This window comes from Pimephales promelas, chromosome 20 (assembly GCF_988280905.1).
Source record: "Pimephales promelas chromosome 20, fPimPro1.hap1.1, whole genome shotgun sequence".
Taxonomy (NCBI): Eukaryota; Metazoa; Chordata; class Actinopteri; order Cypriniformes; family Leuciscidae; genus Pimephales; species Pimephales promelas.
The window spans coordinates 17,408,135-17,434,206 of NC_142788.1; the positions used below are offsets into that span (position 1 = coordinate 17,408,135).

A 26,072-nucleotide genomic window follows, 5' to 3' on the forward strand; every position below is an offset into this window, starting at 1 on the left:
GAAGTGATCAGGAGGGTAAAGACTGTTGCTAGTGTATTTGGTAAATTGACTTTGTTGTTGTTTTTTTCTTTTTTTTTGGAATTTTTTTTTCCTGCTGTGGCACCTGTGAGCACCTTGCACTTTACTGGTTTGGGAGAACATAAATAAATATGACAAATGGCATTTAACGTCCTCCATGTGTTATTTTGAAGAACTCTTGATGTCCTTGTGACACTTACTTTACTTTTTCAAGGGACAAGAAGGCTAATTAAATAACAGTTATTAATTATTTAGTAATGCATTACACAACACTAGCCATGAATCCTGTTGCTTTATCTATTCTCACTCGTTCCATTCTCTTTTCACTCTCTGTGGAGTGATGTGATTTGAGTTCACAGTCCAGTAGGGGGGTTTATGGGCAACTGCCCCCTTCTTGCTCCTCTAATAACAAACACAGGAAGCTGCTTTTGCTGGAAAAGGGTAGAGAAAGAGGACAAAACAGATGGGCAGAGAGTTTTACATTAAAAAAAGTTTATTTTAGACCTGCATTGTTTTTGACTATTGTAATGTCCAGTTGTGTTATTTGGGTGTGTGCATAGCTCTGATATACTTTATACTATATATGCTTCAGCATAAGCAGATTATTTTATTCAAAAGGATTATATGTCAAAACAGAAAATATGTTAGAAGCACTGCCTGCAGCTATAGGATAATACTTCTTGCTTTAATTGGGAAGCCTTATTCTGCTTTATAGATTAAACATAAAACGTTTATAATGACTATAACTCTTGTAATTCTTGCAAATGCAAAATTGTTTCTCATTATTGTGACTTTATACCTTGCAATGTAACATCTTTCACAATTGTGACTTTAAATTTCACAGGTTGAGTTTACAGCATATCTCACAACAGAGCCCCTAAATGGACATGAGATGAGAGGAAAACATTTTTCAGTGCTTTTGCATTTGCTGGCGAATCTTTGCATTCCTTCATAAACTTTACATTTGCTTGCAAAAGCTTTGAAATATCAAAACTCACTTCCCCTCCTCATGACCATGTCCTTTTAGATGCTTTATTTCTTATTTTAAGCGTTATCCAACAATTACATTTGTATTTATTTTACTTTGAGGTGAAAAGACAAAAGAGATTTGTTTTGTTGTTAAACTTTGCGATTTTAAATGATGGAATTCTGGAGAATACAATTTTTCTTCTAAACAAAAGTAACTGACTAATTTGAAAGTAAATGACAAAAATAAAATGTTTTTTTGCATGTCTGTGAGGATGTGGGAACGGCAGACTTGCCTTCCATGGCAGAGCCCGCTTTACATGTGAAAACAGCTTGAGTCTGAATAAAGAAAGAACAGTGCTTGTCTGTGGGCCAAAGAGGATATGAAGGATAATACGGATCTCCTCAGGGTTGAAAAAAAAAAACCAATCCTCAGCACTCTTATTCTCAAGCGGAGGAATCTGAGTCAGAGCCAGTCACAAGTTAGTGAGTCTAGTCGACATTGGATCTCTGTACCACCATATAGATGGCCATGACAAGCAACATTTATATCTTACTGCTGGGGAAGATGTTGAGATAAATTACATTTTTACTTTATTTAAATATGCCAAGCTAAAATCACTCAGATCAAACTCGGCAGGAACATGAGCAGCCTGAATTTTGTTGGTTGTGGTGGCCACTTTCTTAGACAGTAAAGCACTGTTTTCAAAATGACCGTACAATTATGTCAAATCGAGGTTATTTTGTGTGCAGATCGGATAACCAATTGCACCGGCCAACTCAGTGGTGCTTAGAAATAATGTGTGATTATATGCTCAGCTCAGCTGGGAGTTCTTTGTACTTTTTGTAACAGTCAACATTATGAGTTGTACTGCTTATTGTGTGGCTTCAAAAACTCCAGATGTATGTATTTTTGTTAGAAAAAACAGGTTTTTGGCTTTATTAATACTATTATAATTTCATCAATCCTTATGTTGCACCGGGAAGTCGTTTTAAGAAGAATGTACAGGTAATTGGTGCTGCAGTGGGGCTGTTAATAACACTCATTGAGAGCCATTTACATAAACAGGAGGATCACATAAAGATACATATAAATATTTTATGAAATAAATAATCTGTGAGTTTTGTGGGCCATTGTCTTCTGAGCAGTGAACTGGCTTAATTAATTAAATAATTAATAAATGTCAGGATAAAGAACGTCAAAAACTAAAGAAGTCACTTTGTTAACAAAGCTGGAAGGACACTAGGGTTTTTGCTGTTTGGATGTGCTGGAAAGGATCACAGATCCACATCTTATGTCTTTCTGCTTGGCCCCAATATCTTTAATGGTATTTTTTTCCTTTGGGGGCTGCAAGAATACAAGCATTGTGTTTTGCAAACAGACCAGTCATACTGTTATTAAACCTCTCCTCTAAGAAAAGGATCACCAGGAAACATGCACATTTGAACCTCAGAGCCATTATCCCTATAACAGCAGAAGCCCCGCTGCCTTTCATGTTTCGACATGACACATTTGAGACCAACATTGTATCTGATCTTTTAAACGATGTAGCGTTTCTTTCTCCTTCGTGCCCTATTTGAAATGTCCAGCTGCTCAAGATGTCAATGGAGTCAAGATGTCAATTATTTTTTAGCACTTTACTTTACGGTGTCCTTGTTACACGTTACATATGGTTACTAATTAATATACATTATGCATAATTACATGCAACACCCTAATCTTAACACTATAATAAGTACACGTGGACTGTTAATAAAAATGGTTCTAAACAGTACCAAATTAGGGTTCTTCGGCGTGTAACAATAGCAGAACCCTTTTTGGTGCAAAATAGATTCCATAAAGAACCATGCTTTGAAAGTGCTATGTAGAACCTTAATGGTTTAAAAAATAACCTTTTCAACAATATTTATTTTTAGGGCCCAAGCCCTGAAAGGGCGAAGGCCCTATTGTTTTCCTTAGGATTATTATTATTATTATTATTATTATTATTATTTATACGACTATTCGGGCACTTTTGGGGCCCTTAACATGCTCAAAAACTCTTGAAACTTAGCACACGGGTCAGAACCCGCGGCCATCAGGGCCGGGCTGAAGATGGTACCCGGGCGTGGCAGGGGGGCTAGACAGCGCCCCCTGGAACGGGGTCCGAAAACTTGGTCCATAAATCAAACACGCTTGCATGTAATAATATGAAACTCGGTGCACATATAGATCTCATCGTTCATATATACCTCATACTATTACTTTTTACCCCAGCCCAACAGGAAGTCGGTTACTTAGGGTTGTTCATAAAACACTCGCAATGGAATTTGAAGTACTACTCCTAGAGAATTCAAACACACGGCACGAAACTCGGTCAGCATGAAGTCAAGGCATTGACGATGAAAGTTTGCGAGGGGATTTTTGATATCTCGAACGGTTTGGCCATGGCGAGGAAACGAAATTATGGCGAGAAACGTGAAACAGGAAGTGTGTTATAACTTCAGCATACATTAACTGATCTTGATGAAACTTCAGCAGTGTGTTCGCTGTAAGAGGACGATCACATGGATGTGACTATTGTGAGTCAGAGTTATAGCGCCACCAACTGGTAGCAGGAAGTGTGTCACTTTCAAAATGCTTTGAACTCACCCTTTTATTTTTTCCCGATGTGCTTCAAACTTAATCTGTATAATGTAAATACATAGCAGAAGAAGACCTGTGAATGGATTCTTGATATCTTTGATACTGTTGCCGTGGCAACGCATCAAACTTTAAAATTCTTTTTTTTATGATTTTGAGACTCTTAGCGGCTTTTGGGGCCCTTAACGGGTTTGAAAACTCTTGAAACTTTGCACACAGGTCAGATCCCACAGCCATCAGAGCCGGGCTGAAGATGGTACCTGGGTGTGGCAGGGGGGCTAGACAGCGCCCCCTGGAACGGGGTCCGAACACTTGGTCCATAAATCAAACACGCTTGCATGTAATAATATGAAACTCGGTACACATGTTGATCTCATCGTTTCATCTATACCTCACGCTCTTACTTTTTACCCCAGCCAAACAGGAAGTCGGCTATTGAGGTTTGTTTGTAAAACGCTCGCAATGGAATGTGCAATACTCCTCCTAGAGAATTCAAACACACGGCACGAAACTCGGTCAGCATGAAGTCAAGGCATTGAGGATGAAAGTTTGCGAGGGGATTTTTGATATCTCGAACGGTTTGGCCGTGGCGAGGAAACAAAATTATGGCGAGAAACGTGAAACAGGAAGTGTGTTATAACTTAAGCATACATTAACTAATCTTGATGAAACTTCAGCAGTGTGTTCGCTGTAAGAGGACGATCACGTGGATGTGACTATTGTGAGTCAGAGTTATAGCGCCACCAACTGGCAGCAGGAAGTGTGTCACTTTCAAACTGCTTTGATATCACCCTCTTATTTTTAACCGATTTGCTTCAAACTTCATCTGTATAATGTAAAAATACAGCAGATGTAGACCTGTGAATGGATTCTTGATATCTTTGATACTGTTGCTGTGGCAACAAATCAAACTTTAACATTCTTTTTTGATACTTTTGGGACTCTTAGCATGCTTGAAATTGCTTGAAACAGATAGATACAGATAGCTCGACAGATACATCACATTTATTAGCCAGTAGGCATGTGCAACTTTGGCAAAAGATTAAAGTAATGTCAAAAAAGTAAACAGTAAACAGTAAAAGCCTCATATCTTCTAAAAATGTAATTATACATTATTTGTTTCTAAATTAAATTATACAAATATTATAATTAAACCAGTTTTTCCCTTTTTTCATTTAAGAATTATGTTTACGTTCAAAAACAGCCATAATGGTTTTAAAATTCAGAAGAAGAAAAAATAATCTGAGTCATACGTAGTGCTATACTGCCCTCTTGTGTTCAATATCAGGTAGGCCTATTGTGTATATTCCCACCGGTTAATCAACGTGTGACTCCGCTGGGACTCGGGAACTTTTAAATCGCTTACTTAAAACCGAAAGTCAAAATACAGATATCCGCACAAGACATTAATGTTGTGGAGTAGAGCGAGCATTTTAAATAAATTCCTATTAAGTAGGATTGAACTAAACAGAATGAACGTTCACTCTGTTCTGCTGGTTCCTCGCTGTTGGCGCGCACAGTTATGAATGCTTGTGCAGCCATGAGTTTTAGTTTAATTTTAAAATTAGCGCAATTTCGGGATTTGTATTATTTGAATTTATTTTTAAAAAACACAATGTTGAGTTTTATTGTAACACTGTTTAATCGCGCCCACGGTTATATTTTGTATATTATATATAATTATAATGTATTTCTGTATAAAATAATACTACAATAAAAAACACATTTGTGACCGAACTGATCCAGCAAAATTAGTCACAGTGACCCAAATTTAAAAATTGAGATTTTGATATTAATGGAAAGAGGACACTGTAAGCTTTCAAATGATACCTTGGTCATACCTTGAATGGTTGTAACGATATACAGATTTGAATTCTGGTCGTCTGCCCTTTTTTTCCAATTGAAAACCTAAGAAAATCGCTTTTAAAGTTTTTTTGCCCGTTTTTTTTTTTTTTTTTTGATATCTTTCAAAATCCATAGCATTTTAAGGGATAAACTATTTATTTTATATAGCTTAATTTGACCAAATAGATTAACATATAAATGCAATTTAACGAGGCTGAAACTCAACTTATTTTTAATTTTTTTGAAATAAATAATTAAAAAGTCACTTTTACAAAAATGTTCTAAAATCAGAAAGATTAAAGAGGAGTCAGAGAGAAATTCAGTTTTCATACGGATTAGCCCACATAAGCAGAGAGCAGTCTGTTTTCTTTCATTTTGAATGGTTGTGTTTAAAAGTAGACATTTCAATATATATGTCTGTGAGGATACCTTATACGCTGACTTTCGGTTCATGAGACAAGCTTCAGTTCACGTGCCGCGCGTCTCCGCGTCGTGATTAGGCCTAGCCTATTGTCTGCAATTTATTTCTTATTATTAAATCCTAGTAATTGGTTGATGAAACATTGATTTAAATTAAGATAATTATTTTAAAACGAAATTTACTTTAAAGAAAGGCTTTGTGCTTGCATGTTTAAGCTATGTGAAAGTTTTAGTGCTGCTTCCAGAGAACGGTCACGTTCGGATTGTTTTTCCTCATAAATGCGAACACGGAAAATAAAATAAAGATTTTATGTTCTGGAGAGAGTCAACCCTTCTTCATCCGGTGAGTATTACTTTTGGTTTGTGCAGTGTGGTTCACATAGGCCAATTTATTAAAATATTTAATTATCTGGGAATTGGATGCTGAAATTGCCCAATTTAAAAAAAAAAATTAGTAATAATTTAAGTTTTGTGGTGTAAGTCTACGTATTTTATAGGCTAATGTTAACTTCAAATAATACTAATAGTAATTTAAAGATGTTGTAGCTAGCATTGGGTCTGGACGTGAAGGATAACTTCGGGAGTTGAAGGGACGTGTCGGTGTCGTGATTCTGTCTTCTCACACCGCGACACAGGTTCGTGGATCTGAGTGTCGCGATCGTTACAGCCTTACATAGGCTATATTCTTCTTGCAGATAAATATACTCACGCAGTTTAGGTTAGAAGCCTCCAGTGAGTTCAACGTTTCAGGGGATACCCGGGAAATGCTCAGAGGTGACGAGGGGAGTTGAGAAGAGCAATGTTTATTTCAGCGAATTTAAAGCTTTGACAACTTTAATCGTTATTTAAATACCTTTACTCAATTATCTCGACTACGAAACCCTGTGAGATTATTTTTGAATGTCTGTTCTTTGAAATTAGCAAAAAAAAAAAATATATATATTTTTTTTTGTTATTTCATGGTTTTTCCACATAATCGGCCCATATCTTAAAATGGAAGGTTGCAACTTCCGACTCATTTCGCCAGAGCGGGTCACATTTGATTTTTATTTTTTAAACAATGTAATGTGTAACCTAAAAATAAACAGATTATTTGATAAATGATATATTTAAATCTCCATATTGTAGCCTAATATCTGCAGGGCAGCCTAGTCTTAATAAATGTATGCTTCATTTTTCATTTGTAAATTTGATCAATAAATTCAATAATTTAGAATAATAAGACACTATAGGGCTGTTACCCTAGGTAAGGCTGATCAAATTAAATCGGTTACACAATAATGTTACGAGATTGGTTTAACAGGAGTCAATTAAAAATCGCTGTAAAGAACGATACTTTTAAACATAACCCTAAATCACCATAAGGTGTCGCCAGATGACCGTCTTAATGAACGAGTCATGGATTCAAAATGCTGAATCATTCAGTAATGAGAAAACACATTGCTTTGAGATGCGCGATGGGTCGCTGTGATCTTTGTTTAACTATTTTCTCTGCTGAAACAGAAAAAAGTCAATATTGCATCTAAAAAGTCAATATTGCATCTAAAATGTAAGTGACTTGACTTGTGTGTGTGACTATGTTTGTTGTAGTGATAAGAGTTGCATCCTTGTTAAAGTTTAAGGCCTTGTGTTTTTGGATATATATCTTTCTTTCTTTTTTTTTTCTTTTTTTACAAAATATGCATATAACCCATATATTTTAGATTTATTATTTGTTTTAAATTAAATTAAGAATGTATTTTTGGTAATTGAACCTGAATGAATTTAAAAATGAATGTGCTATATTTCAGATCATATATTTGTTTTTCTTAAAATTTGAACTAACTTTATTCTCAGCTGAATTATAAATATTTTATTTCTGTGTGAATTAAAAACACATTTGATTTTTCTTTTTTAATCAATGTAGAATGTGTAACTGAAATATAAACAGATTAGGGCTCTGTTCGAGGACAAGTAACTAAAACCAATGTGACATGATGAATGTTTGTTTCCCAAACCATCTGAGTAACAGCTTACTTTTCTTTCTTACTATATTCTTTCTTACTATAAACTGTGCTGTAGAGCTTGCATCAGTCAAAGCAGGGTTACATTTTGCATGTCGTGCACAATAAACCTAAAGGCACCAGGGTGGCGGTGCCACCGGCTTCATATATATATGTATATATACAGTATATATATACAGTATATATATATATATATATATATATATATAGCTGTGATCCGCGATGAAGGGCCAAAGCCAGTGGCATGGCCACCCTGGTGCTTTTAGGTAACTAAGGAACCGGGGTTGCGGTGCCACCGGCTTGGGCCCTTCATCGCTGCTCGCAGCTATATTCATTACTATTAGTATGTTATCTTCATATTATTTTTTTAGAAATTACTTATTAATATTGCTTTATTTTTAGCCCTCTATCTGCCTGGTCTTATATCGTGTTGCCTCTATTTGATTTTAAAAACAGCATGTTCTTGTTCGTGTACTTTTATTTTTAATTGACATGGCAGCATTAATAAATAACAATTGACATTGGACGTGATATAGATGTAATAAAGACCAAGTTCCAATGAAATACCTTAACATCCCTTGGCCTATGATGTCAGGTACGGGACAGCATCTGAAATATACAATTGAGTTTAGAGTTACATTGTTTTTTTTTGTTTTTTTGTTTTTTGTGACTGGCTATGTTTAGGTATAAAGTCATAATTTAAAAACACTACACTACATTCTGTTAAACTAAAAGAGAAAAAGACATGATTGTGTGGTGGAAAATTTTAAACTGAATATTACCATGTTTCGACATTTGACCTCATTTAACCAGCCAAATCTCTGATACAATGTCCTGAGATGAATGTATGTGTGTCAAACACCTGACTGTGTATAAATAACAAATATGGGAAATGGAACTAGACAGATGACTAAGTTAGAAACATTAAAACAAGGTCTCCTCTACCCAGTAACAAAACAGTCTACCTATGAAGAAACAATGAAATTAATGTCATTATAGCATGCCTCCATATTGTATAAAAACTGTTGTATCAGTGTTTTCGGGGGGATTCTCAATGGAATTTGTCTGAGATCCACCGGCCTTGTTTTTACTTGGGAAGTTCTCTGAGTATTGCTCGAGAACTCTCCTGGCCGTAATTAAAAGCATTGAAAGGACATTTGCTGTAGTCTGTTTGTTATTTAAGCTGCGCAGCAAGAACAAGTAAGTTAGAATTATTAGTACCTGGCAGGACGTCGACTGTAGACGCACCAGGGTTATAGGATTAGTACCCAGCAGGACGTCGACTGTAGACGCGCTAGGGTTATAGGATTAGTACCTAGCAGGTCGTCGACTGTAGACGCGCTAGGGTATAGGGTAGGTTTATAGCTTTATAGTTCAGGAAAAAAATCCATTACAATTGTTATAATTTTTAAAGTTAAAATGTATAGACATTTTAAGAATGAAATAATTTACCTGTTAATGTTGACAGTCTGTGTAGAAACTATAGTTGTATATCTCAGCTCCAGAAAATAAGTAATGAGGAGGCTTTGGCAGTTCCAGATTTGAAAAACAAAAAGGCGGGAAAAAATAACTAAAATTCCAACACAAAGAACCATTTCAGCATATAAAGGGTTATTCAGGACAATATGGTACTAAATAGAACCTTTAAAGAACCGTATTTTTTACTTTTATTACTCAGTACTTAAATGTATAATTACACTCTAACACGGACACCTTAAAAATAATTTTTTTTTTAGTTCTCTGGAAAACCAAGAAGTGTTGAGTTGTGGCCATGTAAACTACCCTTAAATATAATTTTTAATAAATGTGTGATATTTTTATACCATTAATAGTCATCTATACACTGAAGATGAATGTTTTGTCAGATATTATTGGTGACCTAACAAATTAAAGACATTAAAACTCGGCAAACAGTTGACTCCCTGTAGGACTCTTTTCACGTAGATTTCAGAAAATGCTTTCATGATTTGTAATGACTGTGAGTGGACTGACTTAAAAGGACTTTAAATGAGTTCAAATGCCTTCAGTGTAATGCAATTCAAACTAAATGTGTCAGGCCATAAGATTTCTTTTGAATGATCAGGCAAGGTCATTGGGGGCATCCACAGCTTGATGTAAATCATTTACGATTGCGAGCTAGACATGAAGCTTAAAGAAACTCATCTTGAGGCACTATGATAGATTTCTTGGTTATGGGAATTCTGAGGTACTTATGTAAATGGCATTTAAGAAACCTGTTCTTGCCCCGAGGCAGTGCTGCAGACTGAGCACAGAGGGGCCCGTTTCAGAGCTGTGGGCGTCATTCACACCTGAACTCAGCAGACATCACAGCTCATAAGTTCTATCTCATTACCTTGCCATTCTAAACATCATCTTTGCTCTGAGTCCTCCAGCCGTTCACCTGAGGCTTCAATGAAGAATCCTGAAAGTCATGGATAATAAATATGCTGTCACAGACCTCAGACTGCATTTATATATATGTATATATATATATATATATTATTTATACATATACTGTAGCTGTACCTACCTGAGTTAACTTTGGTTCCATCATGTCTGACAAGACACTTTCAAATTGCGGTAATGGGCTATATGCACGCATAAGTTCCGCATTTGACGCAAGGATGCTCGTCCATTTCCGGTTGTGTAGATTAAAGCGGAGGAAAACCGGAGAAAACGGGATCATGGCAGAGTCTTCAATATTTACTGTCCTCCCGTCTTTGAAACGAAACGTACATACGTTTAGATGTAATTTTATATATAGTTATGTTTATTTAATATAATTTTAAAAAGAAGCATAAACACGAGGGGTGTCAGTTTTATCTGTTTTTGTGACTAACGCTTCATTAGTATAACCATGGAGTATAAAATTCAATATAAATTCTCGATATTGCATTGGACTCTATGATCGGCGGAAGTTATCGAGCATCCTTAATCCTTCACCGGAAATAACGCCGTGCATAGAGCCCATTGTTAACATTTAGCATTAGAGGTTTTGAAAACACTGTCTTGAGTTAAAAAATTAATTAATATTAAAGTATTATACATGAAATTGTTTTAATGTCACATCAGAATATAAAGACATAAAATAATACAATAAAATTATAAATATAAAGTAATAAAATAATAAAATCATTGCAAATGCACCAATAAATGTGTAAGAAAAATTGTGTAAGAAAGCCATTAATAACTGTCTGAGCCAGGGAGTTTCTGAGCCCACTAGTGACATTAACTTACAAGAAGAATGTTTATTACATACAAGAAGAAACAAAATCATGTATTTTATGCTACAAGTTGCTGAACATGATCCAAATGTGCATTTCAAGAGCAAGCGTGCACATTATTAAAGGATCTAATGGCCATGGTGTTTACAGTATTTAACCTGGGAGTGACTGACAGGTGGAGCAGAGGGGAGGCCGTGAAGTGACAGGGTGATGTTCTCTAGCTCTGTGTTTGAGGCTCCAATATGATCTTGCTAGGGTCCCGAATGCAGGAGAAAGCAGCACGAGGGATTTTCTTCACATTGATGTAGTTGTACTCTAAATGGACAGTTTTCAGGTGCGATTCCTCCGTCCTCTTAACCTTACAGATCGATTTCACTGGGACAGAGCTGAAAGCACAAAGCCATATGTATGATTCATTATTAAATAGTTCATTGTAGGCATTCATGTTTTGCGATAAAAATATAATTTTTCTAAATTTAAACTTAAAAATCTGAAAAGCAAATCTACGCAATAAATAAGATAAGAAACATAATTTCTGAAAACAATTTTGAGTAATTGTTGAAAAAGTAGAAATTTAGATGTGATCAATTCATAAACTGAGAGGGTTTCATAAATGAAGGTTGTACAGGATTCTTGTTCAGTGTCACATGATCATTCAGAAATCATTCTATTATGCTGATTTGCTGCTCAAGAAAGACTTATTATTATTATCATCAGTGATGAAAATAGAATAAATAGTGTAGTAGAAATAGTGTATTTATTTGGAAACCATGGTATATTTGTTAGGATTGTTGATGAATAGAAATGTCACAAAGGCATTTACTTTAGCATGGACAGCATTTATTTGAAATATAAATATTTTCTAACAATATAAAGGCTTTACTGTAACTTCTGATCAATTAAATGCGTCCTTGCTAAATAAAAGTTTTAATTTCTTTAAAAAAAAGTAAAAGTTTTAATTTCTTTAAAAAAAAGTATCTACTGAAAACATTTGAATAGTGTACGTGATTTTTTTTTTTTTTTTTTACAAATATTTCATATAATATTTGTGTGTGCTGTTTGTTTTTGTGCTTATAGAGTATTAACTGGTCTTGTAACATGCTAACGTCAGACTCAACTGGAATGAACAGAAATCACTGCCTCTCATCAGTGACTATAAAGATAGTTGCTGTATATGACAGTTAAGATGCTGCCTATGTAGGCTGTAGGCAATGAGGCAGCTCACTAGCTAAGGTAAACAGCTTGAGTGTAAATACCTTATACGGTTGTGGTCTAGACGCAGTAGCTGGAGGTTCTTGAAGTGGCGCATATTGTGGGGCACCCTCTCAAACCTGTTGTTGTCCATGAGCAACTCCACCAGTGTTTGATAAACACCACGAAATGACTTCCCCAGCACCCCGTGCTCTTCTAACAGGTTGTGGGAGAGGCGTAGGGACTGTAAGCCTGGGCGGATGTGACTCAATGAGTATGGAGGAATGGAGTGAATGTGATTGTGCTGCAGAGAGAGTTGGCGCAAGGCCCTGGGCAGATCCGTGGGCACCACTGCCATCTGGTTATGGGACAGGTCAAGAGCTTCCAGCTTCCTGAGGAAACAGACAGACAGAGGTTTAATTTTAAATCATGGAGTGTATTAGCGGCAGGCAATATGACCAAAATTTTATGTCACAATGTGAGTAATTTTATTTCATGAATGATAATGATATAATAAGATTGTTATGGTAACAATATTGTAGATACCGGTGAAATTTCGCAAATCTCAATACCAATTTCGATACCACAGCAAAAATCTAAAACCATAAATATGAAAATATGGTTAAATATGTATTTAATACATGGTCTGTGATAATTGGTCTGTGGATGCATCAAGTGTGGTGTGCTGTATGCTCTGTGCTTGTCACATTCAGCTTTCAGCCTCTACCGCTGGCTAGTGTATGTGAAAAGGGAGCCACGTGTGACACACGTCAACTGAGCACCTAGTGGGCTCAGGCCGAACACAGTAACAAAGCACCAGGCACCGATGGTATTCCTCAAGGCTGGACCATAGGAATTAATGGTTGTTCAAGCTGGTCTTTACAATTTGTATTTGAGTAAACTGTAAACCATGTTAGAGTTTTTTTGATGGGTAGTGTACATTGGTTGCAGCATATTTAGAGGGTTTCTCTCAAGTGCTGGGGGAGCTTGTGAAGTATTCGGCTGTGTTTACATGGAGGACGGGCCCCATGGCAGGTCATTAACCCAGCACAAGACAGCTAGAGCCAAAAAAGCCTGAGCATCAACTTTGGTTAAGTGCATTTAAATGTGTGTATGTGATCTCTAGAGGCACAAAGGCAATAGAGCAGGAGGAACGAGTGTATTGTGGGGGTGGAGGATCAAGAGAGAGTTAGAGAGAGAACGTATTGAAGAACTGGTAGTGTATGAGAGGCTTTTGTGTTTTTCGAGAGGGTTCTGGACGAGGCAGCTGGTGTAAGTTTACAATGTTAGCCTCAGCAGGATTTCCTCTGTAACACTGACGGCTGCCCAGTCCACCAGCGCACCGAGGAGGGTCTCGTATAGCAACGAGTGTTATTATTATTACATCAAAAGCTACACTGACCTCCATGTGGTTTTCATTCACCCAACAAGCTCTGACCTTGAGATGAGAGATGAGACTCTAGATGTTGCAGACTGAATATCAATCAGGATATCTGGCAGTAAACGTAGCTGACAGAGTTTCAGTGAGAACCCGGAGCTATTATGTTAAGCTGTAGTAAATAAAGCAATTATTGGTATCACCTAACCCACCCACCCAAAAAAAACATTCACATTTAAAGGGATAGTTCACCCAAAAATGAAAATTAAGTCATTAATTACTCACCCTCATGCTATACCAACACCGTAAGATCTTCGTTCATCTTCGGAACACAAAAGAAGATATTTTTGATTAAATTTGAGTGGTGGATCACTGCTACATAGGCACCCTAAGGGATTGAAACTTGACGGCCCAGAAAGTCATTGAAGAAAATGTTAAAATATTCCATGTGACTACAGTGGCTCAACACACACATGTGGTAGTGATCCAGCTCTCAAATTTAATCAATTTTTGGGTGAACTATCCCTTTAAGTTGCATAGTTATTTTAGGAATTATGTGTTTATGATTTATAATTATAAGTGTCAGAAATTTGGAAAATCTTGGACAAAGAAAGTGGGTCAAGACTGCCACTAATAAAAGTAAATGCTAAGAAACAGTTTTTTATCAACAGTTGGGTTGTTAAACAAATCCATAAATGTTTTATTATGCATGTGCGCATCAGTTCACAAGGGAGCAACACAATCATTTACAGCCAGACACACTTTTGTGTGTTTATATGTTTTTAGACATTTGAGTATGAGCTAACAGTCAAGCATTGTTCTTTGTTCTCAAACTTTCTTTTTAAATTATTGATTTAAATTATTAGCTTATTTTTTTAAATAGTTGTGTCTATATTTTAAAACCTTGTGTCTATATCTTGTCTAATATTTAAATATTTTTTTAAATATTAGAAAAAGCATTTCACTGCCAATGAACTATGTATATCTAAATCAAACACCATCCTAAAAGCCTTAAAACGTGAACAATACCAGATACCATAAAACTCACAAAACTGCCATAAATACAGACTTTGCATTAAAAAAAATAAAAAGATGATAAATCATAATCAAAGAACACAGAGCCTCAGATTGTGATGTCTTAGTCAGATTTGTGTAGTGATATTGTAGATCTCCCCCACCGACAAGGGTGGGCATCGTCAGGGAGCACTGCCATAATGCGAAGCAGAAGAGCACGGCTGCCAGCCACTACATTCACGGGCACAAAGATGCAAATGTTGCACAACCGCCCTTACATAACTTGGCACGCGGGACTGGAAGACCACTGTCATCTCATATTGTTATATCATGCATGCGGGAGGCCCAGGCTCAGCCAAACTCAGCCTCTTCATTTCGGGCACTATGATTTGAACAAGCAAGAGCAGGCAATGGGATAACTGTCTCCAGCTGTGGCTCTGCAAATTCATGTTTTTTTTTTTTCAGATTCAGAAGAGAGGTTTTGAATATTTTTTTCACACTATAAAAGAGTGAATGGCGTCTACTTGTGTGTATCTCACCTCAGAACTGCTGGCTCTGGGTTCTCTCCTCAAGCAGAGATACTTATATAACTCATTATGAAATAAGAATGTGCACGTCTTGGTGAAACTGCAATAACTTGCGTTTTTTTCTCCCAGTGAGAAAACAAGCAGCGCGTGTCCCCTGTTTCAACCCCCTGCCTCATTCCCGTAAGCTCGGTCCAGCTCGCTCCCGCATCAACCCATCCATCAAAATCCTCAGTCTCAGGTCAATGGCCTGCTCTCCCAGCACACCCTGTTCTTCACCCCGAGAACCAAAACAACTCTCTAGATGACAGGGGGCCTGTTGTGTCAATGCACACAGACAAAAACACTGTGCACCTATTTAAACACACCAGCATATAAACATAAACAGAGCACTGTGGTCATTTATCCCATGAAATTTGGCTGCGTATTGAAGTTTTGTCACTTTTAAAGAAACGTGTGACTCCCATTAACAGCTCAGACAAATAAACCATGAAGGTCGTTAAGTGAAATTAAAAACTGTAATTCGATTTTATGGGCCTGGCACTTCTTTAAAAGAGAAGGACAGAGCTCAAGGAGATGAGGATACAGTACACACATACAATGTTTAAGGGTTTAATTCACCCAAAAAGGAAAATGTCATCATTTATTCATGTCATTTCAAAGCGGCAAGGCTTTCATTTATCTTTGAAACACAAATGAAGATGTTTTTAATGAAACCTGAGAGGTTTCTGTCCCTCCATTGAAACACTGAAGATCCAAAAAGGCCATAAATAGATCGTAAAAATATAAGCCATATGAATCAAGACGTTTAATCTAAATATTGTTAAGAGATACAATTGCATTACATGATAATTTAGGGGTTTATTTAACTTTATCATCTTGACATTTTTATGAATAACGCACATACATCAAATATGATAACACGAAACCTTAAACATGCATGTATCACACACTAGAACAAACCTCACTGTTTCTTGTGCGTCACACACAAGGCATGTTTAAGCTTCTGTGTTTATATCTTATGAAGCACTTGTTTCTCTTCACAAGATTTAAATTAAACCACTCCTTTCATATGGATTCGTTTTACGATGCATTTATGGCCTTTTTTGGATCTTTAAAGTTGGACTTTAAATGGAGAAACAGAAATCTCTGTACATGGGTTTGAAATGACATGAGGGTGAGTAACTGATGACAATTTACATTTTTTTAGGTGACCTTTTGGTTACAAAATAAAGATTTTGATCAATCGAATCACTTTATTTTGATTTTAGTCACTTTAGACGTTCTACTAATTATAAGAAACTTTTCAACTACATGTCAACTAACTTTCATTAGAGTATTAGTATATCATAGTAGACTGTCAGTAGACTGTTAGTTAGGCTTTGGGTTAGGAGAATAAGTTTACTTGTAGTAGCCAAGTTACTTATAGTCAGTTGAATGTCTGTTGGGGGACCAACAAAATAAATTGTTAACAGATATTAAGCTGACAGTCTACTAATACTCTAATGACAGTTAGTTGACATGTAGTTGAAAAGTTATTTAGAGTTAGTAGAATGTCTAAAGTGGACTATCGAAATAAAGTGTTACCGAACTTTTAAGCATTTATGAGGGGCTTTTATCCAAGGTGATTTAAAAATGATGGACATCGAAATTTCTCATTCAGGAGCCATCAACTTTACTGAACTGGAATTTGAAATGAAATGACAGGAAAAGGAATCACTCAATTGCAATTCATTTTGGGAGCCTCCTCTACAAGTTAACTAAATAATTATACAATAATTGAAAATATGATGAAGTAAAGTAAAGTTTTATAGATAGCATTTCAAATGTAGTTATCCCTTATCTTTCTCTGAAGTCTATAATCCTTCAAACCTTATAAAATGGATTATAAATTGGATTTCAGTTCATTTAAATTCTGCTTTCTTACATTTAAATTCAAAATGTAATTCTACATCCTATTTGCAATTCAATTCAAATTCAGGAATTAAACTGGGCATAAACACATCCCAGTAGAACAGAAGCGAACAGAAGTGTAAATGCAGAAAAGTATTAAAAAAAAAAAACTGAGAAAAGAGTTAATTTATTTCATGCCCATATCGTCACCATGGACCCAGTCTAAATACCACTGTAAATCCAAGCAATTTGTTAATATGTAGGAGATCTGTAATAGCTAGTTGATAGCATTCTCAATCATTTCAATGGCGATTCTAGGACAGAAACCCCCAGAAGTACACAATTCATCATCTTTCTGATGACGAAAATCTCTAATCACAGCTGGAAATGACTGATCACAAATAAGCTTCAGGAAAATATTGTCATCATGGCTATATGTGTATATATAATGTGGCTGGGTTGCTAGATGAGTAAAAGTTTGAGAAATGGAGTGATGAAGATGTGTTGATGGAGCTGGGAATTTACAGCAGTATTTAGACCGGGTCCATGGTGCCAAAATGAACATTATTTAGGCTGACAGGCACTCATAAAGGCTGAAGAAATTAAAGTAGACAGTAAAAGACCTGCCTTAACTCGGGGAGGTTCACAGATTTGTGCTGAGATAATAGTATGGTGCTGCAGATCAGAGGGTCACACACGTGAATGCACGCACACACACACACACACACACACACACACAATTAACAGCACAATTTGGTTACAATGTGACATAATTTTTTGAAATAAATAGGCTGTAAAGTTGAGCGGATGGCTGATCAAAGCTTCCTTTCGCTCACTGCAGCTAATCACGGGTTACCTTAAAAAAGCAGCTGGAAAGCAAAAAGTGCATCAGCCATGGCAACAGTTACAGTAATCATGTCTGCTTTCCTTAGAAATGCAGATGCTGATGAGAGTGAAAAAAAGAAAGAAAGAAGTTCCTTCTATTCCCACTTTGAATGGCACTGTTTCAAAACGATTTGCAATTCGCAAGAAAAGAAAATGAGAAAAAGATGTTAGAGATGAATAATGTATTAGTATGATTTGCTGACGGTATGAGAGTCAGTGTGAGAGCGGGAATGGAGGGGAGGGAAAAGACAAAAAGCTTATGAAACAGAGAAAGCTGTTATGAACGGTCTCGTTTTAACATAAGCTGATACTTTGGTCTGCTTCTCACATAAAGCTATTGTATTGACTCCAGAAGACTTGCAGTTTTAAACAAGTAAATAAGAGAATTTTTATTTTTGTATGAACTTTGAAAGTCTCTTTACAGAATAAAGTACTGATTACTGTTGCATCTTTTCTTATGGATGATAAGTATGGATGGTTTAGAGTGATAACCTTGTATATCTGTACTCTGGCAACTCATAGAAATCTATAAAATATCTCTCGGTAGGACTGCTTCAGCATCAAGGTCACCACTGTATGAATCATACCCCACACATTCACCGTCACACAGCCAAGCCATAACCAGTGCTGTAAACCGCACCATTTGGCTGATCAGCAGCCAACCAAACATCTGCATTCACCGCAATACAAGTGCAAACTGTTATTCATGAGTGAGTTTAGGCTTAATTACAAAATTGACCTATAGTAATCTTCCATAAATAAAAAAAGCCACAATAAAAAGCCACAATCCTAGATATTTTCAGGTCTTTTTATGCATGGGATTAAGTTTGGATTTCCAAACAGCTGGGAAATGGTAAGCATCTAATTTCACCCCATCTCTCAGCGTGTTTGACAGGGCAAAGGGAAGAGTGAGTGATGAGTGAACTCTCTGTCACTTCTGTCTCCCGTATAACACCTGAGGATGAGTGATGTGAGACCTTGGGGAAGCACATCTACTCCAGTCGAATCAAAACTATGAGGCAGAGGCAGGCTGACAGCAGGACCAGAATATATTATCACCCTTCTTCAAATGATTCTGATGATGACGAACAAACAGTAATTATGTTCTACCAAAACACATTTAAAGGATGGGTTAGACTGCTCTTAGCGTGTATTTTGTGCACCATCTAGTGGCTAACAAGAAAAATGTCCTAATGGATCCCATGCACACACATCATTAATAAATTAAATAAATAAATATTAATATTTCATAATTAAATAAATTTGATAAAATAGCAAAATATATTAATTATATACATTTAAAAATATTTCCATATATTATATAATATATTTTATATAAGCATGTAAACACATATGTATGTTTTTACTATTTATGGTAAAACTAGCACTGGACCCCACAGTATATAATGATATATTGATTTTTATACAGAATTATTTCAATCAGTTTGATTAATTTTAACAATTTATATTAAATATATGTCTTATAAAATATTTTCGATAATAATCTTAATATCTCAATATCTCAATATATATATTTATCTCAATATATATATATATATTATAATCAGTGTTATTTAAGATGATACAGATGATGGTCATATATAATCATACTTTAAATATATGTCTTATAAAATATTTTTGATAATAATCTTAATATATCAATATATATATACACATAAAATAATCAGTGTTATTTCAGATGATACAGATGATGGTCATATATAATCATACTTTGAAAAATTTATATTTGAGAACAAGACTTATATCAATATATATCAATATATATATATAACCTAAAACATAATATATAACATAAACCTATAATGTGCATTAATCAAGAATAAAAATGTGCATGCTAGACGAAAGGTGTACAGTTCAGGGGTCAGAAAGTAGAGTTCCTGCCATATGTTTATTCCACCCATGACCTCAGCCAGCTGATTTCCTAAATCTCCTGAAAACTGTGCTAATTAGCAAATCCAGGTGATAAGAACAAAATACTGAGGAGGACTTTTACTTTCTGAACCTGGACTTTACACCTCTGTGTGAGACTTACGGCAGGTTGATCCAAGCCTCAGGGTAGATGCTGTTCTCTTTCAGGAGGTTGTGACTGAGATCTAACACCTTCAGGTGGACACACTTATCCAGAAGCCTGTCATGCACCTCCACTATTTGATTTTCCTGCAACCTTAAGTCCTGCAAAGACACCAAGACATCAAAATACAAAAACCAAGAATATATACAGAGAAACAAGTGACTGAAACATTGACTAGAATACAGAACTGACCTCTAAAGATGGGGGTAGTCCCGCTGGAATGGAACTGAATCTGTTTTTATCCAATCGTAAATACTTAAGTGCCTTCAGTGGTTTGAAAGCCCGGGGTGCAATACTGCCCTCATAGAGGATGTTTCCTGTCAGTTCTAAGACTTGTAGGTTAGTCAAGCCTACAAAATATAAAATGTTGTTAGTTATTACAGTTAAAGGTGTATCAGTAATTTTTTGTGTATTTTGAGCTGTCTTAGACTTATTCTGACACCTAGTGGAAAGGGTGTAACAGCACCCATAAAAGCAAAAGCTTGTTAAAAATTATTGCACTAATGAACTATTAACAGTCTAATTTAGGTATATCTTCTGAGCAAAACTGTCCATTAATCAGTGAAAGTTACTGTAATAAAGCAAGTAATATTCGTCTGGTCATGTGATCTCAACGACTCGCTCCATGTACAAATAAAACTAGAATGTGTGAGTGTACATTCAGTTAAAAATGATCTAAAGGTACTATTCAGTTTTTTATCTGTACATTTTTATTAAGGAAAAAATGACTAAAGAACTCTGACTTTCCTTATAATAATGTTTCTACATTGACAGTTAAACTCATAACAAAGCCATGAATAAACACTTTTTTTATGAATAAACACTTCATAACAAAGCCACGAATAAACACACTGTTTGCGCAGGACAAACCTTTGAAGCTGTGTGAAGCCAGTTGGTTTATTTTATTGCTGTTTATCTTTAGATTCTCCAAAGAAGATGGCAAGCGTGGAATTGTTGTAAGTTCATTGCCGTCAAGTTTCAGAGTTTTCAGATTTGTCAGATTCTGTTAAAAAGCAGAAGAAAACACTCTTTTCAACTTGGGAGGAAGTTGTTACGTCCTGTCTGCTTTGGGCCTAAGGAAAAATTTCCATTATGCCTACCACCAAATGAAATTATTTTAATGTTTTTAAATGTATTTCAAACCTTGCTGTCCCAGGACCTGTATTATTTTTCATACGTGGAATATCATAAATAGACATTGAATTGTGCACTTATTTCCCTCGTCAAAAAACATTTACTCTTCAAGCTAATTTTACTGACATTGCATAGACAGTCCAAAGAAGACAGTGGTATTTTCCACTGCTCAGAGTTCTGGTGCTGGGTTTGCTTTGGGAGTGGTGTGTTTGGTCACTTCTCAAGGTCTATCCGGACTTATCTTGGCCCGGACATACATTTAGCAGTTATAATTTGAAACTTTCTTCTTTTAATTTGTATGTTCTTAAAAATCCAGACAAAGATGGACCTTTTTTTTAGATTTAATGTAGACATGTACAATCCTTTATAGATTATAGATGTATATAACGGGTGTAATTAAAGGGATAAAGAAATGCTAGTACCATAAAGAGACTTAGGTCGAAAGAGGAGTCGTCCAGCATGTTCAAACTTAGGTCAAGCTCTTCGAGATTTGGCAGTCCGGAAAAACCACGGGGAGGAATTCTTGTTAAGTTATTCCCTGTAAGACAGCAGCACATTGGTTAAAACGCTGAATTGCTGGGCTTATTACAAGACATAACCGACATAAATTACAGTGTCTCGGTAATCCATATACTTATGTCGGATCTTTCAGCCTGACCTTACCAGGAAGTTCAAGTATGGTGACTTCCAGGTTCGTGATGACGGGCAGGTGGGACAAGCCAATCTGCTTGCAGGATATTCTAGTTCCTTCCAATTGGCAGCCTTCTGGTAACGAGTCTAAGAAACCATCTCGGGTCAGGGTGCTGTTGGAAGCATCATTCTCCTCCTCTTTGGCTTCCTCTTCTTCCTTTCCCTCTTCCTCCTCCTCCTCTTCTTCTTCTTCCTCCTCCTCCTCCTCCTCCTCCTCCTCTTCTTCTTCATCTTCTTCTTCATCTTCATCCTCTTCCTTTTTCTTTTCCTTTGGTTTCTGCTCTTCCCCTTGATCCATGAGCCGTTTTTTCTCCTCTCTGAGTTCCCTCAAGAATGTGTTTAGTTTCCCTGCTGCGCCACCCCATCTCTCCAACACAGCATTGAGCTCCACCCACACGGCCTCAACTCGCCCCAAAACTGACTGGTGGGACACACAGAGGGAACACGGCAGCAATTGAGCCCATTAGTGTCACCGGAATGACCAGAAACACGCTGAACAAACTAAACAAACTAAATATAGTGGATAAATAGCACAGACGGGAATAAAGGAAATGGAAAATGAGAGGTTGAGCATTAAGACAGGAAGCAAAAATAGACTTATAATTAGCATTTATGGTATGGTTATTCTATCTTGGACTGCCAGAATACACATACTTGTTCCACTGTAACAACAGTAGCAGCTTGTGAAGCAAACAGGCATTACTATGGGACACAAGGATGGCCATGGATTCAATATTTACTGTTTTTTATTTATTTCATCACACTGTTTGATGTAAGGAACCAGGATTGTGACATTTTGACTGCAGAAATACAGTCTCACCTGTGTGTCTGTGGAAGTGTCGCTCGATTGCCCCGTTCTTTGTGCTTGATTGGCTCCCCTTTCACCTGCAAATTCAGCCATGATACTTTAAATCAGCAAGGATGTACTAAATTGATCAATGGTAGTAAATACATTTACATTGTAAAAAAAAAAAAAAAAAACTATTTGAATTTTCTATTCTTCAAAGAATCCAGGAAAATAAATGATAGTTTCCACAAAAGCACAGCTGAAATCAGTATATTCAAATTATTTCTGAAGAATCATGTGAGACCGAAGACTGGAGTAATGATGCTGAAATTCATCTCTGCATCACAAGAATAAATTACATCTATAAAATATATTCAAATAGAAAACAGTTATTTTAAATTTTATTAATATTTCATTATATTAAAGTTAGGACGGTATTTTTTATCAAATAAATGCAGCCTTGGTGAGCATAAGACTTTAAATGTTGAAACAATAGAACTAATGTTCAAAATAAAGCGAAATATCGTTTATACTCTTTCAGGTTGTAAAATGTTAGTGGGTCATTTATAGTTAACATGATAAACTACACCAGCTGTTACTCTGCTAGTACACCTGTGTGAACTTGAGAATTCATACATCCACTAAAGACCAAATTATTGTAAAAATGGTCAAGAAAAGTGAAGTTAGCTCGGAGAAAAGCCATAACTTGCTTTCATATTTTGTTAACTAATACAATATAATTAATCCATTTTAAAGTGTCATTAAATGTTGAAGTACTTTAAAAGACTAATCTAGATGCAGACACACACACACACACACACACATACACACGTTTTTGGGGCAGATACACTCTATCAAACCATTTTTGTTGAGGACGTTGCTTTTACCTATAGTATATTCATTTTTATTTCTTTCAAAATATCTTTTGATTCGCTATAACTGATTTGTCAGATGAACAGTATGTTCATTGTTAATGTATTTTCTCTAATAAGCTACTTTAAATAAGCTACTTTAAACAAGAAGAAACATTACAGAAACAGACACCATGAATTATTTACAATGGTCTTGTCTGACCAGTCCTGAGATTTCATCCTGTGCCACTGCTCTTGAAATCATTATTACTATAATTATTGCTCTACTCACTTGATGCTGAAGAAGAATCCACCGGTTGATGCTGTGAGGATGAAACATCAGTCTCAGGTAACAATGCGATGAGTGAATCCAGATCATTCTTCAGCCCTTGTCCGTCCACAGCTAAAACTCCAAAGCACAAGCAGAAGAGCAAAAGAGCCTGCATGGTTCTGATCCGATCTGTTCAGATGCTCGCCGTGTACCTGCAGGCTCACCTCTAGCTGCCCTCTTAAATTCTCTCTTAGTTAGCAGTGAGAGGGAGGAGGAGAAAACAGGGAGGAGATCACAGTACGTGGTTAAACGTGTACAAGGACCTTCATTGCCAGGAGTTCACAAAAATATCAACCCCTCCTTATAAAGTCAACGGTTGTGCCAAAAAACACTAGAGAGAGAGAGAGAGAGAGAGATGCAGGAAGAAGATGGTCAGTGTCAGTCACGTCATGCCACAATGACACAGTGTTCACACCTTGTAGCACTTGAGATGGACAAATGAGAGAGTTATCCAAACAAGAGGGCAGTGAGAGAGCAGCCTGACTGACCTGTAGAGAAATCTCTCACCGGCTCCATGTCTCGTCCTCAACATGTTCCTGCCTGGCATTCGTCCATTAGCACGTATATGTAAGAAAAAGAAAAAGACCTTGCCAAAAGAGAAAGACATGGTTCGCTAACTCATAAAACAAACACATGGAGGCAGACAGGCATACAGACAAATGCAATGTGTTCTCAAAGCATACAGCTACACACTCCTGTTATTTATGGAGATTATAGGCTTATATTTATGCACTGGCTAAGTCACGTTTAAAACGTCTGAATGTCATGGCATTTGATAAGTAGATACTATTTCTTGGGCTGTATTTAAAATAATGCCACTGGCTTTAATATTTTGTTTTCTAATGCAAAAACAAAAAATAGTGTCAAAAGTCAAAACACTTTTTTTAAAAGCATGCATGTACACAGTATCTTTTTTCATTTCAATCAGTAGTGTGAAATCAGAGATTTGAGAAGTCTAAAACTGTGGGGGAGGACAGAAGGATGTTTAAAAAAAAGTCTGAGTTAAGGTTGGACAAGGGTCTCACACACACATACAAATAGACAGGCTCTCGGGGTCACATTGTGTAGGGAGAGATTGTTTGCATTTACATTTACTCCATAAAGTATCACTGCAGAGCGAGATACTGCCTTGCGACTCTGTTTAAATTTGCTCAGCACAGGCCACAAATGGACATAGACATAGAAAGCATATTTTTATGTGCACAATGAGGCATCTTCATACCCTTTTTTTAATAACTTTATTCTATTAACAAAAATACACATTGTTTTTAAATAAAATGTTCATAAAATTGCCATTTTGTTACACACACGCAAAAAGTTGCTGTTTGGATTTAAATAAGTAAATCCTTAAAAGTCTATGATTGGATCATTGATGGAATTAAATGTTGCGATGTTATTTCCATCAAGAAGTGCATAAATTGATCTTGTTTTTGACAATGCAAGAGTCAAGCACTCTGTAAAGTCTACTACAGAACATCCCCACATCCCAGCACAGTCATAGCCTGTTACAAACGTTTTATTATTTTAATTTGAGGTCTGGACTCAGAAGTGCTAATTAATGTGTGAAAATGATTCTTCAATGGTCCCTCCCAACCAGAGTCTTCCTACATGGTTGCAGTATGTACAGTATATACTATATACACACACACACACACTAAAATTATAGACTATTTATTTGTTTTTTATTTAATTCACATTCATTCTCATAGACACTGAGTATGCATGGTGCTTTCAAAGCAACTTTTAAAGTAAGTTGGAAGAAATCTGTCTTTTTCTAAAATTCTCCCAATCCAACCAAGTTCCCTGAATCTCTGCTTCTTTAACACTAGAACGGCCACAACGGTCATTTTGACCGTTTTGAATTTTATATCTACAATAACTTTGTTGAAAAAAATAATAAAATCCTGTTGGTACCTGACTTTTCCTAAAATTGTCTGTATTTTCATTTAAAATGATTTTCATATAAATTAAGTTACTTAAACGTAAGGCAAAACAAAAAAAAATGAACATATTTACCTATTTCAGCCATAGACGGTCATATTGACCGCACTGAATTTCGCGATATTTTTTGGTTAAATATCCCGCAGTTGATCTTGTTCTCTCTCAACTGTCAACAGAAAGGTCCGTCCGGTCACCTCTGTAGCGGTGTTTGCTATATAATAATTTCTACATTAGTTGTTGAGCAGAAATAAGCAAATAAAAC

The 26,072-nt window shown here is 36.1% G+C and overlaps 1 protein-coding gene across 1 annotated transcript; it reads right to left on the bottom strand.

Annotated features, from left to right (window-relative positions):
- Positions 1-10,918: 10,918 nt before the first annotated feature.
- LOC120463043 (extracellular matrix protein 2) lies at positions 10,919-24,404 on the bottom strand. Its single transcript, XM_039651828.2, has 10 exons — positions 24,358-24,404; positions 23,831-24,200; positions 22,721-22,785; positions 21,874-22,321; positions 21,633-21,748; positions 20,947-21,079; positions 20,269-20,426; positions 20,038-20,177; positions 12,356-12,682; positions 10,919-11,485 (listed from the first exon to the last, which is right to left on the bottom strand). The coding sequence occupies exons 2-10, from the start codon at positions 23,982-23,984 to the stop codon at positions 11,317-11,319; spliced, it is 1,710 nt and encodes a 569-aa protein (XP_039507762.2). The 5' UTR covers positions 23,985-24,200; positions 24,358-24,404; the 3' UTR covers positions 10,919-11,316.
- Between the last annotated feature and the right edge of the window lie 1,668 nt (positions 24,405-26,072).

Bases quoted from the DNA above. Each gene is read 5' to 3' on its own strand.
- LOC120463043 (XM_039651828.2), bottom strand. From the start codon at position 23,984: ATGCAGGCTCTTTTGCTCTTCTGCTTGTGCTTTGGAGTTTTAGCTGTG. The intron at 22,322-22,720 runs GTGAGACTGTAT...GTGTCCCACCAG, and splicing joins ACACTTCCACAGACACACAG to TCAGTTTTGGGGCGAGTTGA. The intron at 20,178-20,268 runs GTCAGTTCTGTA...GTGTCTTTGCAG, and splicing joins GACTACCCCCATCTTTAGAG to GACTTAAGGTTGCAGGAAAA.